Source organism: Rattus norvegicus, chromosome 1, assembly GCF_021556685.1.
Source record: "Rattus norvegicus strain SHRSP/BbbUtx chromosome 1, alternate assembly SHRSP_T2T, whole genome shotgun sequence".
In the NCBI taxonomy this organism is placed as follows: domain Eukaryota; kingdom Metazoa; phylum Chordata; class Mammalia; order Rodentia; family Muridae; genus Rattus; species Rattus norvegicus.
This window is the reverse complement of record NC_141534.1, coordinates 106,972,334-106,988,295: the sequence shown is the minus strand read 5'-3', so window position 1 is coordinate 106,988,295 and position 15,962 is coordinate 106,972,334. Positions and strand designations below refer to the sequence as shown.

The window sequence follows — 15,962 nt, the reverse complement described above, 5'->3', positions numbered from 1 at the left end:
CAGGTTGACAGTGTTAACCAGAGCAGAATCTGAGCTCAGGCCTCATGCTTTCATGATAGGCACCTTACCCACTGAATGTGCCCCCAGTGCTGCACCTTTGTGTCACTCTCTCATCTCCCGGTACTCACCACCTTCTGTCCTCTCTGTCTCTTCCAGACTGAGTGTCCCTGGTGGACATCTAGGTGTTTGCATCCTGAGAGGGTTCATTCCGAGAGCTGCGCCCAGTCTGCCTCAAGCTACACAACTGGTGGCCTTGTCCTCACCGTAGACCCCATGTTCAGGGGTTGCTGTCTCGCCAGAGGGACTGCCTTCCAGGAGCAGCCTGACCTTGGGCAGATCAAGCTCTGAGCTGGCAATGTTGGCCCCTTTGTGGGCCCAGCCACAAGCAGAGGAGGCCAGAAGGTCCTGGGGTGCAGGAACCACAGACCCTATGCACAGCTTCCCCACAATGGGGAAATAAAGCCATTTGATGAGAATTACAGCAGAGGCTTGACTCATGTGGAACTGGCTGGGGAAGAAGCTGGGAGTCTGACCCTCTACCACCACTGCAGCTGTGGACTTAGACCCAGAGCCTCCTGTGCAGACCTCTGTCTGGGTGGCTTTCCCTGCAGGAGACAGGGGCCGTCTGAGCCCCTGCTGCTTTCTGCTTTCCTGTGGGAATCTAACAGGGTGGTAATAAGAGAGCCGGTCCTGGAGAGAGGGTGGGCGCCGCTGTCATTTGCTCCGGCAACATGCAAACAGATGATGCAGATTTGAGTAGGTAAATGCATATGTGTCTTTAAAAAGTCTAATTAGTGGGAAATTGCAGGCCACGCTCACACGGGGGTGTCGGCAAATCCACATCGTTGTACACTGCAATTTAACTAAATAACCCATAACAAACTAAGCCGGTAATGACAAGGCTGAACTGACAACGATTATTAGTTAAATAGCGAGAAAGTCACCAACAGCCGACACATCCAAAAATCAAAACCAAAACATCCTCCAAATTGGAGGGGTTCCAGCTCTCTGCCTCTCTGGGTATGGAGTCGTGCTGGAACACGGCCAAATGTACAACCACCAGACTCTCCCTGGAAAGGCTACGTCCTTTCCACCAACCCAAATAGTCACGGTGGTGGCAATAAGGGGCTAGTGCTAGTGTCCACTGACACATGTCCCTTTCTGTGAGGCTGGCCTTGTGTTGTTGACTGGTTTAAGGATACTGACTTTTCCTGGCATGTATTAAGGAAGGGCAGGTCCATTTTCCTTTGGTGCTAGGAATTGAGATTTTTAAAAATTCCACTTTGTGTGTGTGTGTGTGTGTGTGTGTGTGTGTGTGTGTGTATTCCTGTGTATGTGGGATACATTGATGCTACAATGTATAGATAAAGATCAGAGTGACAAGTTAGGGGGCAATTTTTTTCCTCCCACCACGTGTGTCCCAGAGATCAAACTCAGGTTACAGCAAGTACATTCCAGCACTGAGTAATGGCAGCCCAGCCCTTCACTGGGGTATTCTAAACAGGAGCTCTCTACCACTGGGCTCCTCCCTCATCTCTCTCTGGACTCTAGGAAGTTACTCTAACTATATCCCCAGACCCCCTTGAGCCTTTTTTGATCTAGGAACCAGCATGTCTCGCCAGCAGAAATTTCACTCCAGATGGTTAAATTTGGCTGGGTCTTTTTGCAAGAAATCCTTTAAAATCAGTCCAGGAGTTCATTTTAGGACCCCATGGAGCCTCAATGTCTACACCTCTTGGAACTTTGGAGCCCCGGGAAACCAATGCTAAAGTGTTAGCACCACCTCCTGAACGGTGAATAGGTGAGCCCCCTCCCCATCTCTGTCTGGCCTTGGAGTCTTGTGCCTTTCGGCTGCATCTACAAACCGACACTAGACTAACTCATAAGCAAGGCAAAGTCAAGTCCAGACCTGTCAATGTTGATGAGGAGTGTGTAAGTCTAGTGAGGAGTGACTGCTATGGGAAGGACAGGAGCTCTATAGGTCAGGGTGAGAGGAGACCGCCCACCATCTAGCAAGTGGAGGGGGTGACCAGGAGGAGCAAGGGGCTGTCTTGGTTACAAAAGTACAGACAGAAGCAACAGAGAGATTTATTTTGGCTCACGATTTTAAGGAATATGGTCCACTGTGGTGGGGGTGGCATGGTCACACTGAATCTGTGGTGTTAGCCAGTTCATGGCACGGCTTACTAGGAAACAGAGATTTACTGGAAACCGGGATCCGCTCAAAGTCTCGCCTCCAACGACCTACTTCCGGTCTTCAGCTTTTCATCACCAAAAGTCCCACATTTTCTCCAAAGGATGCCACCTGTTGGAAAACAAATGTTCCATCACGTGAACACATTTGACATCGAAACACAAGGAGCTCAGGAGAGAAGAGCGACAAGAGTGCACAGTGCTCCCAGAAACGTGCTCATGATACCTCCTTGAGCCGAGTTAGTCACAGGGTGGACCTGACTTTGAGGATGGAGGCTGGGCTTGGGGATTTAGCTCAGTGGTAGAGCGCTTGCCTAGGAAGCGCAAGGCCCTGGGTTCGGTCCTCAGCTCCAAAAAGAAAAAAGAACCAAAAAAAAAAAGTTTCTTTGAAAGAAACAACCTATCTTTAGTTGGGGATTTAGCTCAGTGGTAGAGTGCTTGCCTAGCAAGCGCAAGGCCCTGGGTTCGGTCCCCAGCTCAAAAAAAAAAAAAAAAAAAAAAAAAAAAAAAAAAAAAAAAAAGAAAAGAGGCTGGAGGCTGATGATGGGCGTGGCCTGTGGTGTGAAGCGGGATCCTTTTCCCTAGTGCAGGCGGTCCCGGGGGCCCGCCCTGGCATCCTGACTGGGGCCCAAAGAAGAAAGTTCTTCACAATCTTCACTGTTTTATCATGCTAGCCCCATCCATGCTTCTGGTTGGTGGATAAAGCTATAGTTACTGCCCATAGGTTTGCCTATAGCAAGGAAAACCCCCAAATCCAATTGATGAGACTCAAAGTGGGAAAGGACTGCCAGGAGCCTCCGGGCCTTCCATTGCCAAGAAGCGTGGTGTGAGCGGCTATCGCAGAGGCTTCTATTTCCTGGGTACCAGAGGATCCTCCAGATCCGGAGCTGCTCTTCGTCCCCAGGCTACCTGAAAAATCTGCAACTCCACAGGGAGGAAGGAAAAAGCAGCTTTGGTGACTTTGCCTTTGGAATCCTCAGATGCCGCTTTCCATTACGACAGCGCCACCTGCCGGACGGAGCTGCGAGCCCATGCATGGAAGAACTGCCTCTCAATCACTCTCAAGAGATCCTTGCAGGAACAGGCTGGAGCCCAGAGACTTTGATTTCCCCATCTCACACCCCCACTTCAGGGTTGGTTAGCGGAAAACCGACTACCAAACGGCCGGGAACTGCTGAATGTAAATTCTGTGCTCAAGAACTCACCTTGTCCCGTCCTCAGACTATTTCAGGACGTTTGTTTATTTTTATTTCTTTATGAGGCAAGGTCTTGCTATGTAGGCAAAGCTGGCCTCTAAGTCATCATTCTTCATCTTCAGCCTCCCAAAATCTGAGATTATAGGCATACACCGTCACCACACTCCCACAGTTAGGTCCTCTCGGTTTTGCATGAGAAAGTGGTGCTGGAGAGATGGCTCAGCAGTTAAGATCATTGACTGCTCTTCCCGAAGTCCTGAGTTCAATTCCCAGCAACCACATGGTGGCTCACAACCATCTTTTATGGGATCTGATGCTTCTTCTAGTGTGTCTGAAGACAGTTGCAGTGTACTCATATACATAAAAATAAATAAATCTTTTTTTAAAGTAGCAACTGTCCCTTTGCCCCTTTGAATAAAATCTCAGCTCCCTCCCCGTCCCCCCACATTACTAGAAGTGTATAATGGTAGGTACCTCAATTCACAGACACCCCAACCCTTGAATGACTGGTTGGGACTGTGGTAAGGGCTGATGTGTCCGCTAGGTGGCAGCAGTCACTACAGTCTCCATTGAAGGTTTCTCTACGCTAGCTGAACATCACCAGCAACAGGAATAAAGTGGTAAAAATTCAGCTCAGAAGGACCGGAGTCCCACTTGCCTCAACTCTGGGCTCACGCAGCTTATGCCATTTGTTAGTGCGAGTGGCCATCCCTAGGAAACTTCGTATCTTCTTGGTTGTGCCTTGAATAATAACAGACCAATGCAGAGGGAGGATTATACAAACTGTTTTGAAAATTTCAGGTCCTGCTGCCGATGGATGGTCTCTTGGGGCTGATGTGCCGTTATCCACCGAGCAGCCTAACAGAGAAGTTGGTTCAGTCTACTGTGATCACAGTCCTCAGGGGCTGAGGCTAATTATTCTGGGCTATAGAATGAATTCAAGGTTGGCCTGGGCAACTTAGTGAAACTGTTTCAAAGTTAAAATAACAACAACAAGACAACAAATAAGGCAGGGGAGGTAACTCTGGAGATTTCCTGCCTAGAGTCGCCCCCATGAGGGTCTGGGGGCGTGGCTCATGAGTAGAGCCCCTGCCTAGAGTCGCCCAGTGAGGGGCTGGGGGTGTGGTTTAGGGGCTGAGACATTGCTTTGCATGAGCTAGACATTCAGTTCAGTCAACAACAACAAAACACACACACACACAATTTGGCCAGTGACCTGGCACACAAGCTAAAATTTATTTGTACCTAATGTGACTATATGGTAGACGCCATATGTCTTGCAAAACTCAAATTATTATTTGGCCTTTAGGTCTTAGCCCATAGTGCTTGTTGAGGATGCTGACAGTTTAAGTCTCTAAAAACAAAAGTGGAGTGAGTAGGTGGGCAGAACTGGTGCAAGCCGTTAATCCCAGCACTAAGGAGGCAGAGGCGGAGGATCTCTGTGACTTTGAGTGAGTTCCAGGACAGCCGGGGCTGTGTAGTGACTATGTGTTGTATGCGTGTGCTGAGTGGAAGGTGGCGATGTCAAAGGTGAGCACAAGGCTCACAGTAGCTGATGGAGTCTCTTTAGACCTACTGCTTCCTGGAGTCACCCCAGTGGTCTCTGATGGGTAGCACAGAGGTCAGCAGCACCTGTGACATGCCCCTAAGATGGGCTCTAGTAACTGGGAGCTAAAGATAGTGGTCAGGGAGGGAGAGTCAGCCACAATCATTCTGGGGGATTTAGATGAGGTCTGACTCCACAGATAGCAAAAAGGTCCCCGGCTCGTAAATGATATCCACGCTCAGCTTTCTGGGCAGGAAAACAGACATCCCCTCCTTTGGGGAAATACCCCCTGTGTGAAAAATTGCAGAAGGGAGGAGAAGAAAGAAGGGGCCTGTTTCTCTCTCTGAACAACCCCAGCTGTGCTGTTAAGGGCTGGGGCACAAAGGTCTTTTTGCCCACAGGTCACAGGAAGAGGTTGATCAGGAATGTTAAAGACAGTTCCTTAGTCTGTTGCCCAGTCTGCGACTTTTATATACCTCAGACGGCTGACCTCAGTCTCATGCTGCTTCTCCTGCTTTCCCATCCTTGTTAGGTGCAAAGGAGACTTCAACCCCCTCAAAGCAGTCCAGATGTCCAGAAATGGGCTCAACCTTGGACCACGGGAGGATTTCAGGTGGAGGAGCAAAGTTCTTCAGGAACCTGTGGAGCCAGGTCCCTCTAACAAAAAGTGTCATTTCCCTTACCTCTTTCAGAAGGGACAAATGGCTGTCTGTGGTGCCTATTACCATACACATGCTGGCTGCAGCCCCCTCAGTATCACAGTGCCTGTTACACATTTCAGAGTCCAGGTTAATTCTTCTCACCTCCTCCCTACCCTAGACTCCCTCAAACTCACAGGCTTCCTTTGCCCAAGTTTGTCATCCTCCTTATAACCCTGCTATTTTGGGGCTATACTCTGTCTTACTTAGGGTTGCTATGTCTATGAGGAGACACCATGACTACAGCAATTCCTATAAGGAAAACATTTAACTGGGGCTACCTTACACTTTATGAGACTTAATTATTATTGTCATACAGGAAGGGTGGCAGTGTGCAGGCAGACATGGTGCTAGAGAAGGAGCTGAGAGTTCTCCATCTCGATAGGTAGGGAGGGAACTGGCTTGAGCTTCTGAGACCTCAAAGTCACACTCCCTCAACAAAGCTACACCCCCTCCAACAAGACCATACCTCCTCCAACAAGACCACACCTCCTCCAACAAGACCACACCTCCTCCAATAAGGCCACACCCCTCCAACAAGACCACACCTCCTCCAATAAGGCCACACCCCCTCTAACAAGACCACACCTCCTCCAACAAGGCCACTCCTCCTCCTCCAATAAGGCCACACCCCTCCAACAAGACCACACCCCCTCCAATAAGGCCACACCCCTCCAAAAGACCACACCCCCTCCAATAAGGCCACACCTCCTAATAGTGCCAGTCCCTATGGGTCAATGGGGCCATTTTCACTCAAACCACCACACCCTCTCTCTCTGCTAGGCCACTTTCTTTCTTTCTTTCTTTCTTTCTTTCTTTCTTTCTTTCTTTCTTCCTTTCTTTCTTTCCTTTTCTTTCTTTCTTTCTTTTCTCTATTCTCTATCCCCTGTCTCTTAGGGATTCTATTGCTGCGAAGAAACACTATGATCAAGGAAAGTCTTACAAAGGAAAACATTTAACTGTGGCTGGCTTATGGTTTCAGAGGTTCATCCATTATTATAGGGTTGGAAGCTTGGCGGCTGCAGGTAGGCAGGGTGCTGGAGAGGTAGCCAAGAGGTTTACATCTGGGCCTACAGGCAGCAGGAAGAGAGCGTGACACTAGGCCTGGCCTGTGTTTCTGACACTTCGACCCCCCTCCACGTCCCCCTCGCCCCCCCCAGCTACCCCAGCCCATGCTCCCCCTCCCTCCGTCACTCTTCCAGATGCCTCTGGCTGTTCTCTCGTATCTACAATAAAAACCTTCCCCTTAAACATACCACACTCTGTCATGTTGTCAGTTTATACACGGAGTGCTGGAACTGCTACTTCATCATGTTTGCCACTGAGCTGTCTTTCCATTCTTTTGCCCATTTGTTGCGTTGTTTTGTTTTGGAACAGGGTCTCACTCTGTAGGCCTGGCTATTCGGGAACTCACTATGTAGAGCAAGTTGTGCTCAAACTCATAGCGATCTGCCTGCCTCTCCTCCAAGTGGTGAGATTAAAGGTGTCCGCCGCTACAACAGTGTAGCTTTCTGTCTCCCCCACCCCCATCGCCCGCTGCCTAGTAGGTTCTCTGAACCGTTCTTCTGTCTCCGAACCATATCTTCTCTGGCTCAGCTCAGCTTCTCCTGAGTGAGGATTGCTGTCTCCGTGTTTCTCTCTGCTCAATCTCTTCTTTGCCCTACTCAATCTTCTTCCTTCCAGCACCAACCATCTTCTCTAACACCCTGACACCAGCTGAGAGCTGAACCCTACCCCCTCCTCTCAGCCTCAGCTGGCTTGTTTATAGCTTCTGCTTTCCCAGTAGTCCAAGAGGCAGCCAACACTGAAGGTCACAGGGTCAAGCAGTTAGACCAGCTAAGCTTTCAGAAAGGCCAGTTGACTAGCAACCAGGGATCCTTTAAAGGGCCAGGCACACAAAATAAATCACCCTACATTCCACCCCCATTTGTTTTAGCAACCAATTATGCAGTTTTGAAGCTGCCCTGGGTGCTCCCTGTAGCCACACTACTGTTGTGATTTTTGCTTCTCCATGTCTTTTCCAGGGTTCTCTCGCATCGGATGCGATCTTTCTGTTGGTCTTTCAGACACACATCCACAACTGAGGTAAGAACCTAACAGCGATGCTTCCCTTCCAGGTACTTGAGTGTTGCTTCCTGAACCTTTTAGGCTCCTGGACTGTTTCTTGCCCACACTTTTCTGCCTGACAGGGAAGGCAGTGACTGGTGAGGCTCTCTTGTCTCCTTCTGAGTCAGTGGCCAAGGTTTTCAGAAGATCTCCCCTGCTCAACTCTGAGCGTCATTAGTTTTGATGGCATCTACAACTTTCCGTCGCCTATGGAAATATAAACAAATCTGCATCTGCAAGGCAGAACATTCACTGACTTCCATTCTGATGCTAACACATCCTTCTCCGTGTCCCGGGTTTCAGCTTGGATGGGAGGGTGTCCTCGAACTACACAATGCTGAGGTGGGACAGTGTTCCAGAGATAGGGACATTTTGGCAGGAGCCTCCATTTTGATGACTTTTGCAGCATGCCACTTAGGGACTACAATCAGCAGTCTCTATATGCAAAACAACTCTTTCTGCATATTGAAAGTCAGAAATTGTATTAAGAGGTTCGGTAAAATCTAATAATACCATAAGAATTGCATACAACTCTGATTTTTGAGCTGAAGTATATGGGCTTTGAAGTACTTTGATTATTTTTCTGATGTATGTGAGAGAATCCAATTAGTTCATTTCATAGACTGCAGATGGTTAATTTTAGGATATTTTTCATTAATTTATCCCAAATAGTTGCTATGAGTTCTTTGCCAGTCATCTTTGCTCATCTATAATGACATAGTCTCAGCATTAGTATGAGGTCCTATGATTTCTGCTGGGTCTGTTCCTAGTAAATGGCATACTCTTATTCTTCCTTTTAAAATTAAATAAAAAACCATTTCTATGTAAATATTTAATTTTTTAGTTTATGTGCTATGGAGGCTCATTCTAAAAATACTATCTTCTCTTTGCATAATGAGCCCAGTAGGGAAGTGAGGAGTTGAAGGCAAATTAACCAAACACAGTTTCTGTTCTACCACAGTTAGCGCTCTCTCTCTCTCTCTTTCTCTCTCTCTCTCTCTCTCTCTCTCTCTCTCTCTCTCTCTCCTTCAATTGATAACCATCTTGTTGGACTGTTTAAGTACAAATTTCCTTGTAACAATTGAAAAAAAAGTTTAACTCTTGAGTAGTTAATCCAATGGTGGGCCATAGCCAATTAATAGCTCCCATTAATTTTTGAAAATCGTTAAGAGTCGCCACTGATCTCTTCTGATCTGTACCTTCTGTGGTGGAATTTTTTGTTGACTAATTTTATAACCCACATAGTTAATAGAATCTCCTCTCTGAATTTTTATTCAGAAGCAATCTGCAAACCCCATCAAGAAAAAATTATTTTTGTTCCATCAAACATTTTCTCTAAAGTATCTGCATCAGAATTGGCCAGCAAAATATCATCCATGTATTGATAAATACTGGATTGAAGGAATCCAGTATCCACAAACTGTTTCTTGTGGTCGTTGCACAAACTACTGACATAGAGTTGGACTGTTTAATATTCCCTGTGGAGGAGTTTTCCACTGATACCTTTTTACAGGCTGAGCATTATTACACATAGGCACCTGTAACAGCCTTTTACATGAATTACTATCATAGGCCATGCCTTAGGAATAAAGAAAGTAAAGACATTCAGGCTGTGACAGACCCATTGGTTGGACTAGTCTATTCATCACTCTCAAATCCGTTATCGTACTCCATTTTCACGACTTCTTTTTTATAACAAATACAGGGGAATCCCATGGGCTGATAGATTCTTCCATATGTTGAGCCTCCGACTGCTCTCATAGTAGCTGCTCAAGGCCTGTAATTTTTCTTTAGATAAGGGTCACCGATCTATCCACACAGACTTGTTCATCAACCATTTTAAGGGTAAGGTCATTGGTATAATAGATAATTAGAACAGTTGTTATAGCTTGGAGCTGTTAGTATTGGGAAAACTGGGAGAAGGGGCTGTTTAAGCAGACTGTTGCAGAACTGAGGGAGGAACTGCTGGGAGAAATATTTGAAGGGGCTGAGCTGGAAACTGGGAGGAGGGATGGCAGGAAGTTAAGAGAACTGGTTACTGTTTGTAGAAATAGGAGACCATTGAGCCAGGAGAAGCTGAGCTGAGCCAAGAGAACCCATGAGGAGAACCCACAAAGTAGCAGAAAAGTTACAGTCCAAGCAATTTTACTTTTAGGCGTGTGTGTGTGTGTGTGTGTGTGTGTGTGTGTGTGTGTGTGTGTGTGTATGTGTGTAACAGAGAGAGAGAGAGAGAGAGAGAGAGAGAGAGAGAGAGAGAGAGAGAGAGATGGTAATTACTGCCTAGGGGAGTGAGAAGAGGGCAGCTAAAAGGAAAACAGTTGGGAGTGGGCAGCTTGTGGACCATGTGACAGGGTAGCAGCTGGAGCAAGGGGATCCGACTCATGGGAACTGACAGAAAATGTTCCTTTTTTAATTTTTACTGCAACAAGCCTGGCTTGAGTATATGAGACCTCAAAGCCCACCTCTAGTGATGCACTCCTCCAGCATGGCCACACCTCCTAATAGTGCCAATCTCAGTGAGTATATGGGGGCTGTTTTCTTTCAAACCACCACAGAGGGTATGAGGGAGCCCAAACCTGGCATGATTTCCTTGAAAGAGATTTGAGTGACTTCTAGGTCAGAGACAGAAGTGATATGAATGTTGGAAGCGAATAGCAAAGGCATCAAAGCTGTGTTGAAAGCACCACAGAGTGATGTGTCTCATTGGCAGACTGACAGGAGTGTGTCAGGAGCCTCCTGCCCCACCTACAGTAGGAAAGAACAGGAAAAGCCCAAGAAGCTAAGAGCAACCAAGATACCTGCATCTAACTTGGACAAGAGCAGTAACCTCCCCGTAGGCTGGAGGTAGCTCCATTGGTGCTGTGCTCGCAAGCATGAGGACCTGGTATAATAGGGTGAAACTGTAATCCCAGGGCAGGGGACAAGATCCCTGGGGCTGATAGCCAGCCTCATAAGGCCAGTGAGAGACCCTGTCTCAATATACAAGGAACACTGAGCTGGAGAGACGGCTCAGAGGTTAAGAGCATGTCAGGTGGCTCAAAACTAGAATTCCAGGAGAGCTAATGCTTCTGACCTGCATAGGTACTTGCCCTCATGTACACATACACATACACACACACACACGATATACAGACACACACACACTCTCTCTCACACACACACATAGAGACACACACACTCACACACACAGACACACAAAGAGACACACACACACTCACACATACAGATGCACATACACAGACACACACACACTCATACATACAGACACACACACAGATACACACACACTCACATACACACAGATACACACACAGACACACACTCATACATACAGACACACACAGATACACACACACTCACATACACACAGACACACACACAGACACACACACACAGACACACACACAGACACACACACTCACACATACAGATGCACACACACAAACACACATACTCACACATACAGACACATACACAGACACACACACACTCATACATACAGACATACACACAGATACATACACACACACTCACATACACACAGACACAGACACACACTCACACATATCTCATTCTGCAAGCCCTGAGAGTTTGCACTCTGTGCTTGGGAAACAGAACCAGATCTGCGAGCTCCAAACACCTCTCAGCCATTTCCTTCACGCATTGTCCTCTTTAGCCCAGTAAAATCAAAGTTCCAGAAACTTGCAATTTAGCAATTAGATTTACATGTTAAATTCTCAATCCATAATTCATCCACACAGTAAATCCACTGCCAATTGATAAAGATATAAACCGCCCACGTATACAAGATACAATTGATCTAGTTCACTTAAATCTGAGCCATCCTCCTCCCTAGACTTCATTTTGATTTTTTGCTTCTCCTCCTCCTCTCTCTCCCTTAGACTTTTTCCCGCCTACCCTTCCTTCTCATCCAGTGATAGGCTATGCCTTATCCTGGACCTGCCTTACTGCATAAGGACATCATCCTACACAGGCTAGTGTCTCTCTCCCTTCCTGCTGTCTGCAGATCAAGATCTAGAACTCTTTGCTACCTCTCCATCACCACGTCTGCCTGTGTGCCACCATGCTTCCCGCCATGATGATATTGCACTAGACTGACAATAGCCCTGAGCTCACCTCATAGATGACCCAAATTACACCTGAAACTTGTGTGACCACTCATCATATTCACAAACCTCAGAGCCCTGGGTCTTCTGGGGAGGTGGAATGGAGCAGCCAGCCTTGGCTTAGGCTCACTCTACACTGCTCTCCAGGACATGAGAAACGCACTGAAGTTTGAACTCAGCCTAGTCTCTTGGAAGTTCTCTGTGGCAGGCCTTTCTTGCTTCTGGTCCTGATCTTGGGTGCAGGTCAATCCAACAAGCTCAGGAAATATGCCAACTACGACGGGTAATGCTGTCAACTAGTCAGGAGTTAGAACTGCCAACCAAAAATCCCAAGGAACTACCCTTATTAGGTTTATTGATGTGTGAACATATACACTAACTGTGGGCTGGGGTCCTGTACTGACTAAAGACTAGAAAGCTAGCTGGACACCTGCACCCATAGGTCTGTATTTTGTCTGTCTCCTCAACTCAAAGGTCCCCAGGTGACAAGCTCCTACCACGTCTCAGTGGACCCTGGAGCTTGAGCTGCCTCAGATTATTCTTCTATCCCCAAAGAGTTGAGAGTGGTGGTGCATGCCTGTGACATCGGCACTCAAGGGTTAGAGGGAGGAGGATCAGGAGTTCAAAGTTATCCTGGGCTACCTTGAGAATTAGAAGCTAGACTGAGCTATGAAAGACCCTGTCTCGAACAGTAAACAAACAGCCAGGCATGGTAGGTGTCTTTCTTCTCTATTGCTCTGAAGAGATGTCACAACCAAGGCAACTTGTACAAGAAAGTTTATTGGAGCCTACAGTTTCATGGGGTGAGTCCATGACCGTCATAGTAGGGAGAATAATGGGAGGCAGGCAGGCAGGCAGGCAGGCAGGCACTGGAGTAGCAGCTGAGAGCTCACATCATTATCTTCAAGCAAGGGGGAGGGGGAGGGGGAGAGGGAGAGGGAGAGGGAGAGGGAGAGAGAGAGAGAGAGAGAGAGAGAGAGAGAGAGAGAGAGACTAATTGGGAATGGCATAGGCTTTTGAAACCTCAAGCCTATCCTGTGTGACACACCTCTTACAGTGAGGACACACCTCCTAGTCCTTCCCAAACAGTTCCACTAGCTGAAAACCAAGTGTTCAAATAATGGAGCCTGTGAGAGTCATTCTCATTTAAATTACCCATGGTGGGACACACCCTTAATGTTAGCACTTGGAAGGCAGATGCAGGGGGAGCTTCTAGGCCTGTCAGGGCTACATAGTGAGATGCTCTCTAACAAGCAATCACACAAACAAGGGGAAAATAACAAAACAAAACTATCCCTAAAGAATCATCCGTCCACATTTAGGTAAACACGTGTCGTCTGTGTCCTTGACTAATATTTCTGACATTGTCCTCTTAGTGTGAGGCTTGATGGATTCTCTCTTACCTGCCTGAAAACTTCATGATTGCTGAACATACCAAGAGACTCACTCTCCTGAAGTCTGTTACTAAAAAGATAGCAATGGCCTCCGCATGTCCTCTTGGCTCTTACGAAGTGGTTCTGACCTCCTTGCTGCCCAAATTCTACCTTCTAAAGCTGTCCCATGGGGGTGTTGTGCCCAGTGCTTTAGAGTCCTGAGGGGACCCAAGGCCAGTTCTTGGGGCCTCTGTTGGAAGGCTCACAACTGCTGTTAGCACAGGGCCTCTGATCACCATGGGCACTGCACTCCTGTGTACATACACGTTACATGAATTTAAAGGAGGAAGCTATTTTGTTCACCTCGGTCAATGAGACAATTTTATCTCTAAGTATGCTTTCTGTGCTGTAATAAATGCCATGACCAAAAGCAACCTGGAGAGGAAAAGGTTTGTTTTAGCTCACAGTTTCTAGTCTATCATCTAGGGACATCAGAGCAGGAGTATGAGGACAGAACCTGGAGAGAGGAGCTTAAGTAGAGACCATGACTCAGGAAGGATGATGTTTACGGGCTTGGTCCCAAGCCAGAGCCACCTGCCCAGGGATGGCACTGTCCACAGTGAGTGACCGTGGTGAGCTTGGCCCTCCATCATCAATTAACAATCAAGAAAAGGTCACAGACCACAGGCCACACTCATGAAGGTGATCCAATTTGAATCAATCTAACTAGCACAGCCTCCTTAACATATGCAATCTCTGCTGGAATTAAGCACCCCACTCTGTCTCTCCTGAGTCACCCCTTCCACCTCAACTCCACATATCCGTTCAAAAGACTACCGAGGTGAGGACCCAGGTCTGGACTCAGGCTGAGACCCACCTTCTGTCCAGGAATAACACCTTCAAAATCCCCATTTATCTCTCCTTTTTTTTTTTTTTTCCTGAGCTGGGGACCGAACCCAGGGCCTTGCGCTTGCTAGGCAAGCGCTCTACCACTGAGCTAAATCCCCAACCCCAATCTCTCCTCTTCCTGATTTGTGGTGTGTGTGTGTTGTGTTAGTGCACATGCACGTGAGCGTGTACGTGTGCATGTGTGGATATGCCAGCAGAGGCCTGATTAGGATATTAGATCCTGTGACTTTTTGTGGGACTGTGAAAGACCCTGGCTCCTGCTTCAGCTAAGGCCTGAAACCCTGGTGACCCTGAAAGGGACAGTAGGCGTTTCGCCTGACTCTCAGCAAACCAGGCCCTGTCACTAGCCACAGCCCTCCATAGATTTGTGGCCATAAGGCCATAAAGGCAGTACCCCAAGCCCCTCCACAGTTAGAGGACAAGTTAAAGGACAAGACAGATCTCCATTATAATGAAGTACTTTAAGGCCTGGAGGCTTAGCCAATAACCTTTCCTTCTCGGACACTCCCTCTTCACTGCAAAAGGTATTTAATCTCAGGCCCCACCCTGAGAAGTGGGGTACGGTTTTACTCATTTACTTCTCACAATGACAATAAATTTCTTTTTTTTTTTTTTTTAAAGATTTATTTATTATATATATAAGTACACTGTAGCTGTCTTCAGATACGCCAGAAGAGGGCATCGGATCTCTTTACAGATGGTTGTGAGCCACCATGTGGTTGCTGGGAATTGAACTCATGACCTCTGGAAGAGGAGTCGGGTGCTCTTAACTGCTGAGCCATCTCTCCAGCCCGACAATAAATTTCTTAAAACCATGGACTGACTCTTTTCATCGGGATCCGCCATGGGGAGCCACAGAGAAGGCCTTCCGCCTACAGAGACTCTGTCTAATTTCCCTTAGAAAACCTCCCTGTGCTCCCAGTGGTGACTGCCACCATCAAGCCAAGGACTACCCCATGGGACCAGTCGGAGCTCTCTCTCCTTCCCCCTTGGGCCCTGGCTAGATCCAGCCCCACAGGCCCCCACTCCATTCTCAGTTCTTCCAGGGTTTCCAGTGGCGCCTGGATGCCCAAGAGCCTGAGAACCAGACGGCTCCAGTCTCCTTGTAGGCCCGGGGACCCCCCAACCCGAACCCCCACTCCAAGTCAACCTCACTGTGTCCCACACTCAGACCACACTTCCTAACCCCCGGGGTGACAGCATGGGGACAGCATGGGGTAAGCGTGGTCAACCTCAGGGTAACCGTCCCCAAGGGAGCAGCCGGAGCCCTGTGGTGGAGCAGTCGCAGGACCCATTAACCCTACAACTTTTTACTATCAATTTGGGTACAACTTAACTCACCTGGGGAGAGGAAACCTCAATTGAAAATTTGCCTTTATCGGATTGGCATGTAGGCAAGTCTGTGGGAGCATTGTCTTGACTAATTAATTCTCTTGGTTGATGAGAGGTTCAACCTACCATGGCCTTTGCCATTCCTCGAAAGAGGGTCTGGAACACATAACAAAGCTCACTGAGCAAGCCATGTACTGCCTTCCATGGTCTCTGCTTCAGGCTCCTGCCTGGCTTCCCTCCTTGATGGACTCTAACTGGTATGCTGAAGGAAACCCTTTCCCGCTTAAGTTGCCTTTGATCGTGGTGTTTATCACAGCAACAAAAAGCAAATGAGGAAACGTCAGCCACAGCTACAGGCCATTGTGAGCTGCTCCAGGTGGGTGCTGGGGAACCAAACTCCAGCCTCTGCAAAAGCCGCCTAGAGCTCGCATCTATCTCTCCAGGCCCAGCAACTCGTATTGATCTACATCTAATTTCCAGAC

The 15,962-nt window shown here is 47.7% G+C and overlaps 1 protein-coding gene across 14 annotated transcripts in view; it reads left to right on the top strand.

The window, feature by feature from the left end:
- Trpm4 (transient receptor potential cation channel, subfamily M, member 4) overlaps positions 1 to 691 on the top strand; it is a 29,838-nt gene extending 29,147 nt beyond the window's left edge. For 13 of the 14 annotated variants that reach the window (XR_015649831.1, XR_015650273.1, XR_015650268.1 and 10 more), the window contains one exon: positions 157 to 481. Coding sequence is in view for 3 of the 14 variants with exons in the window: in XM_087606831.1 (XP_087462957.1) it covers positions 157 to 161 (5 nt within the window). In the remaining 11 variants the exon portion in view is untranslated. Of the gene's footprint in view, positions 1 to 156 lie in introns of all 14 variants that reach the window. The other variant, NM_001136229.1, reaches the window with a different exon arrangement.
- Positions 692 to 15,962: the final 15,271 nt, after the last annotated feature.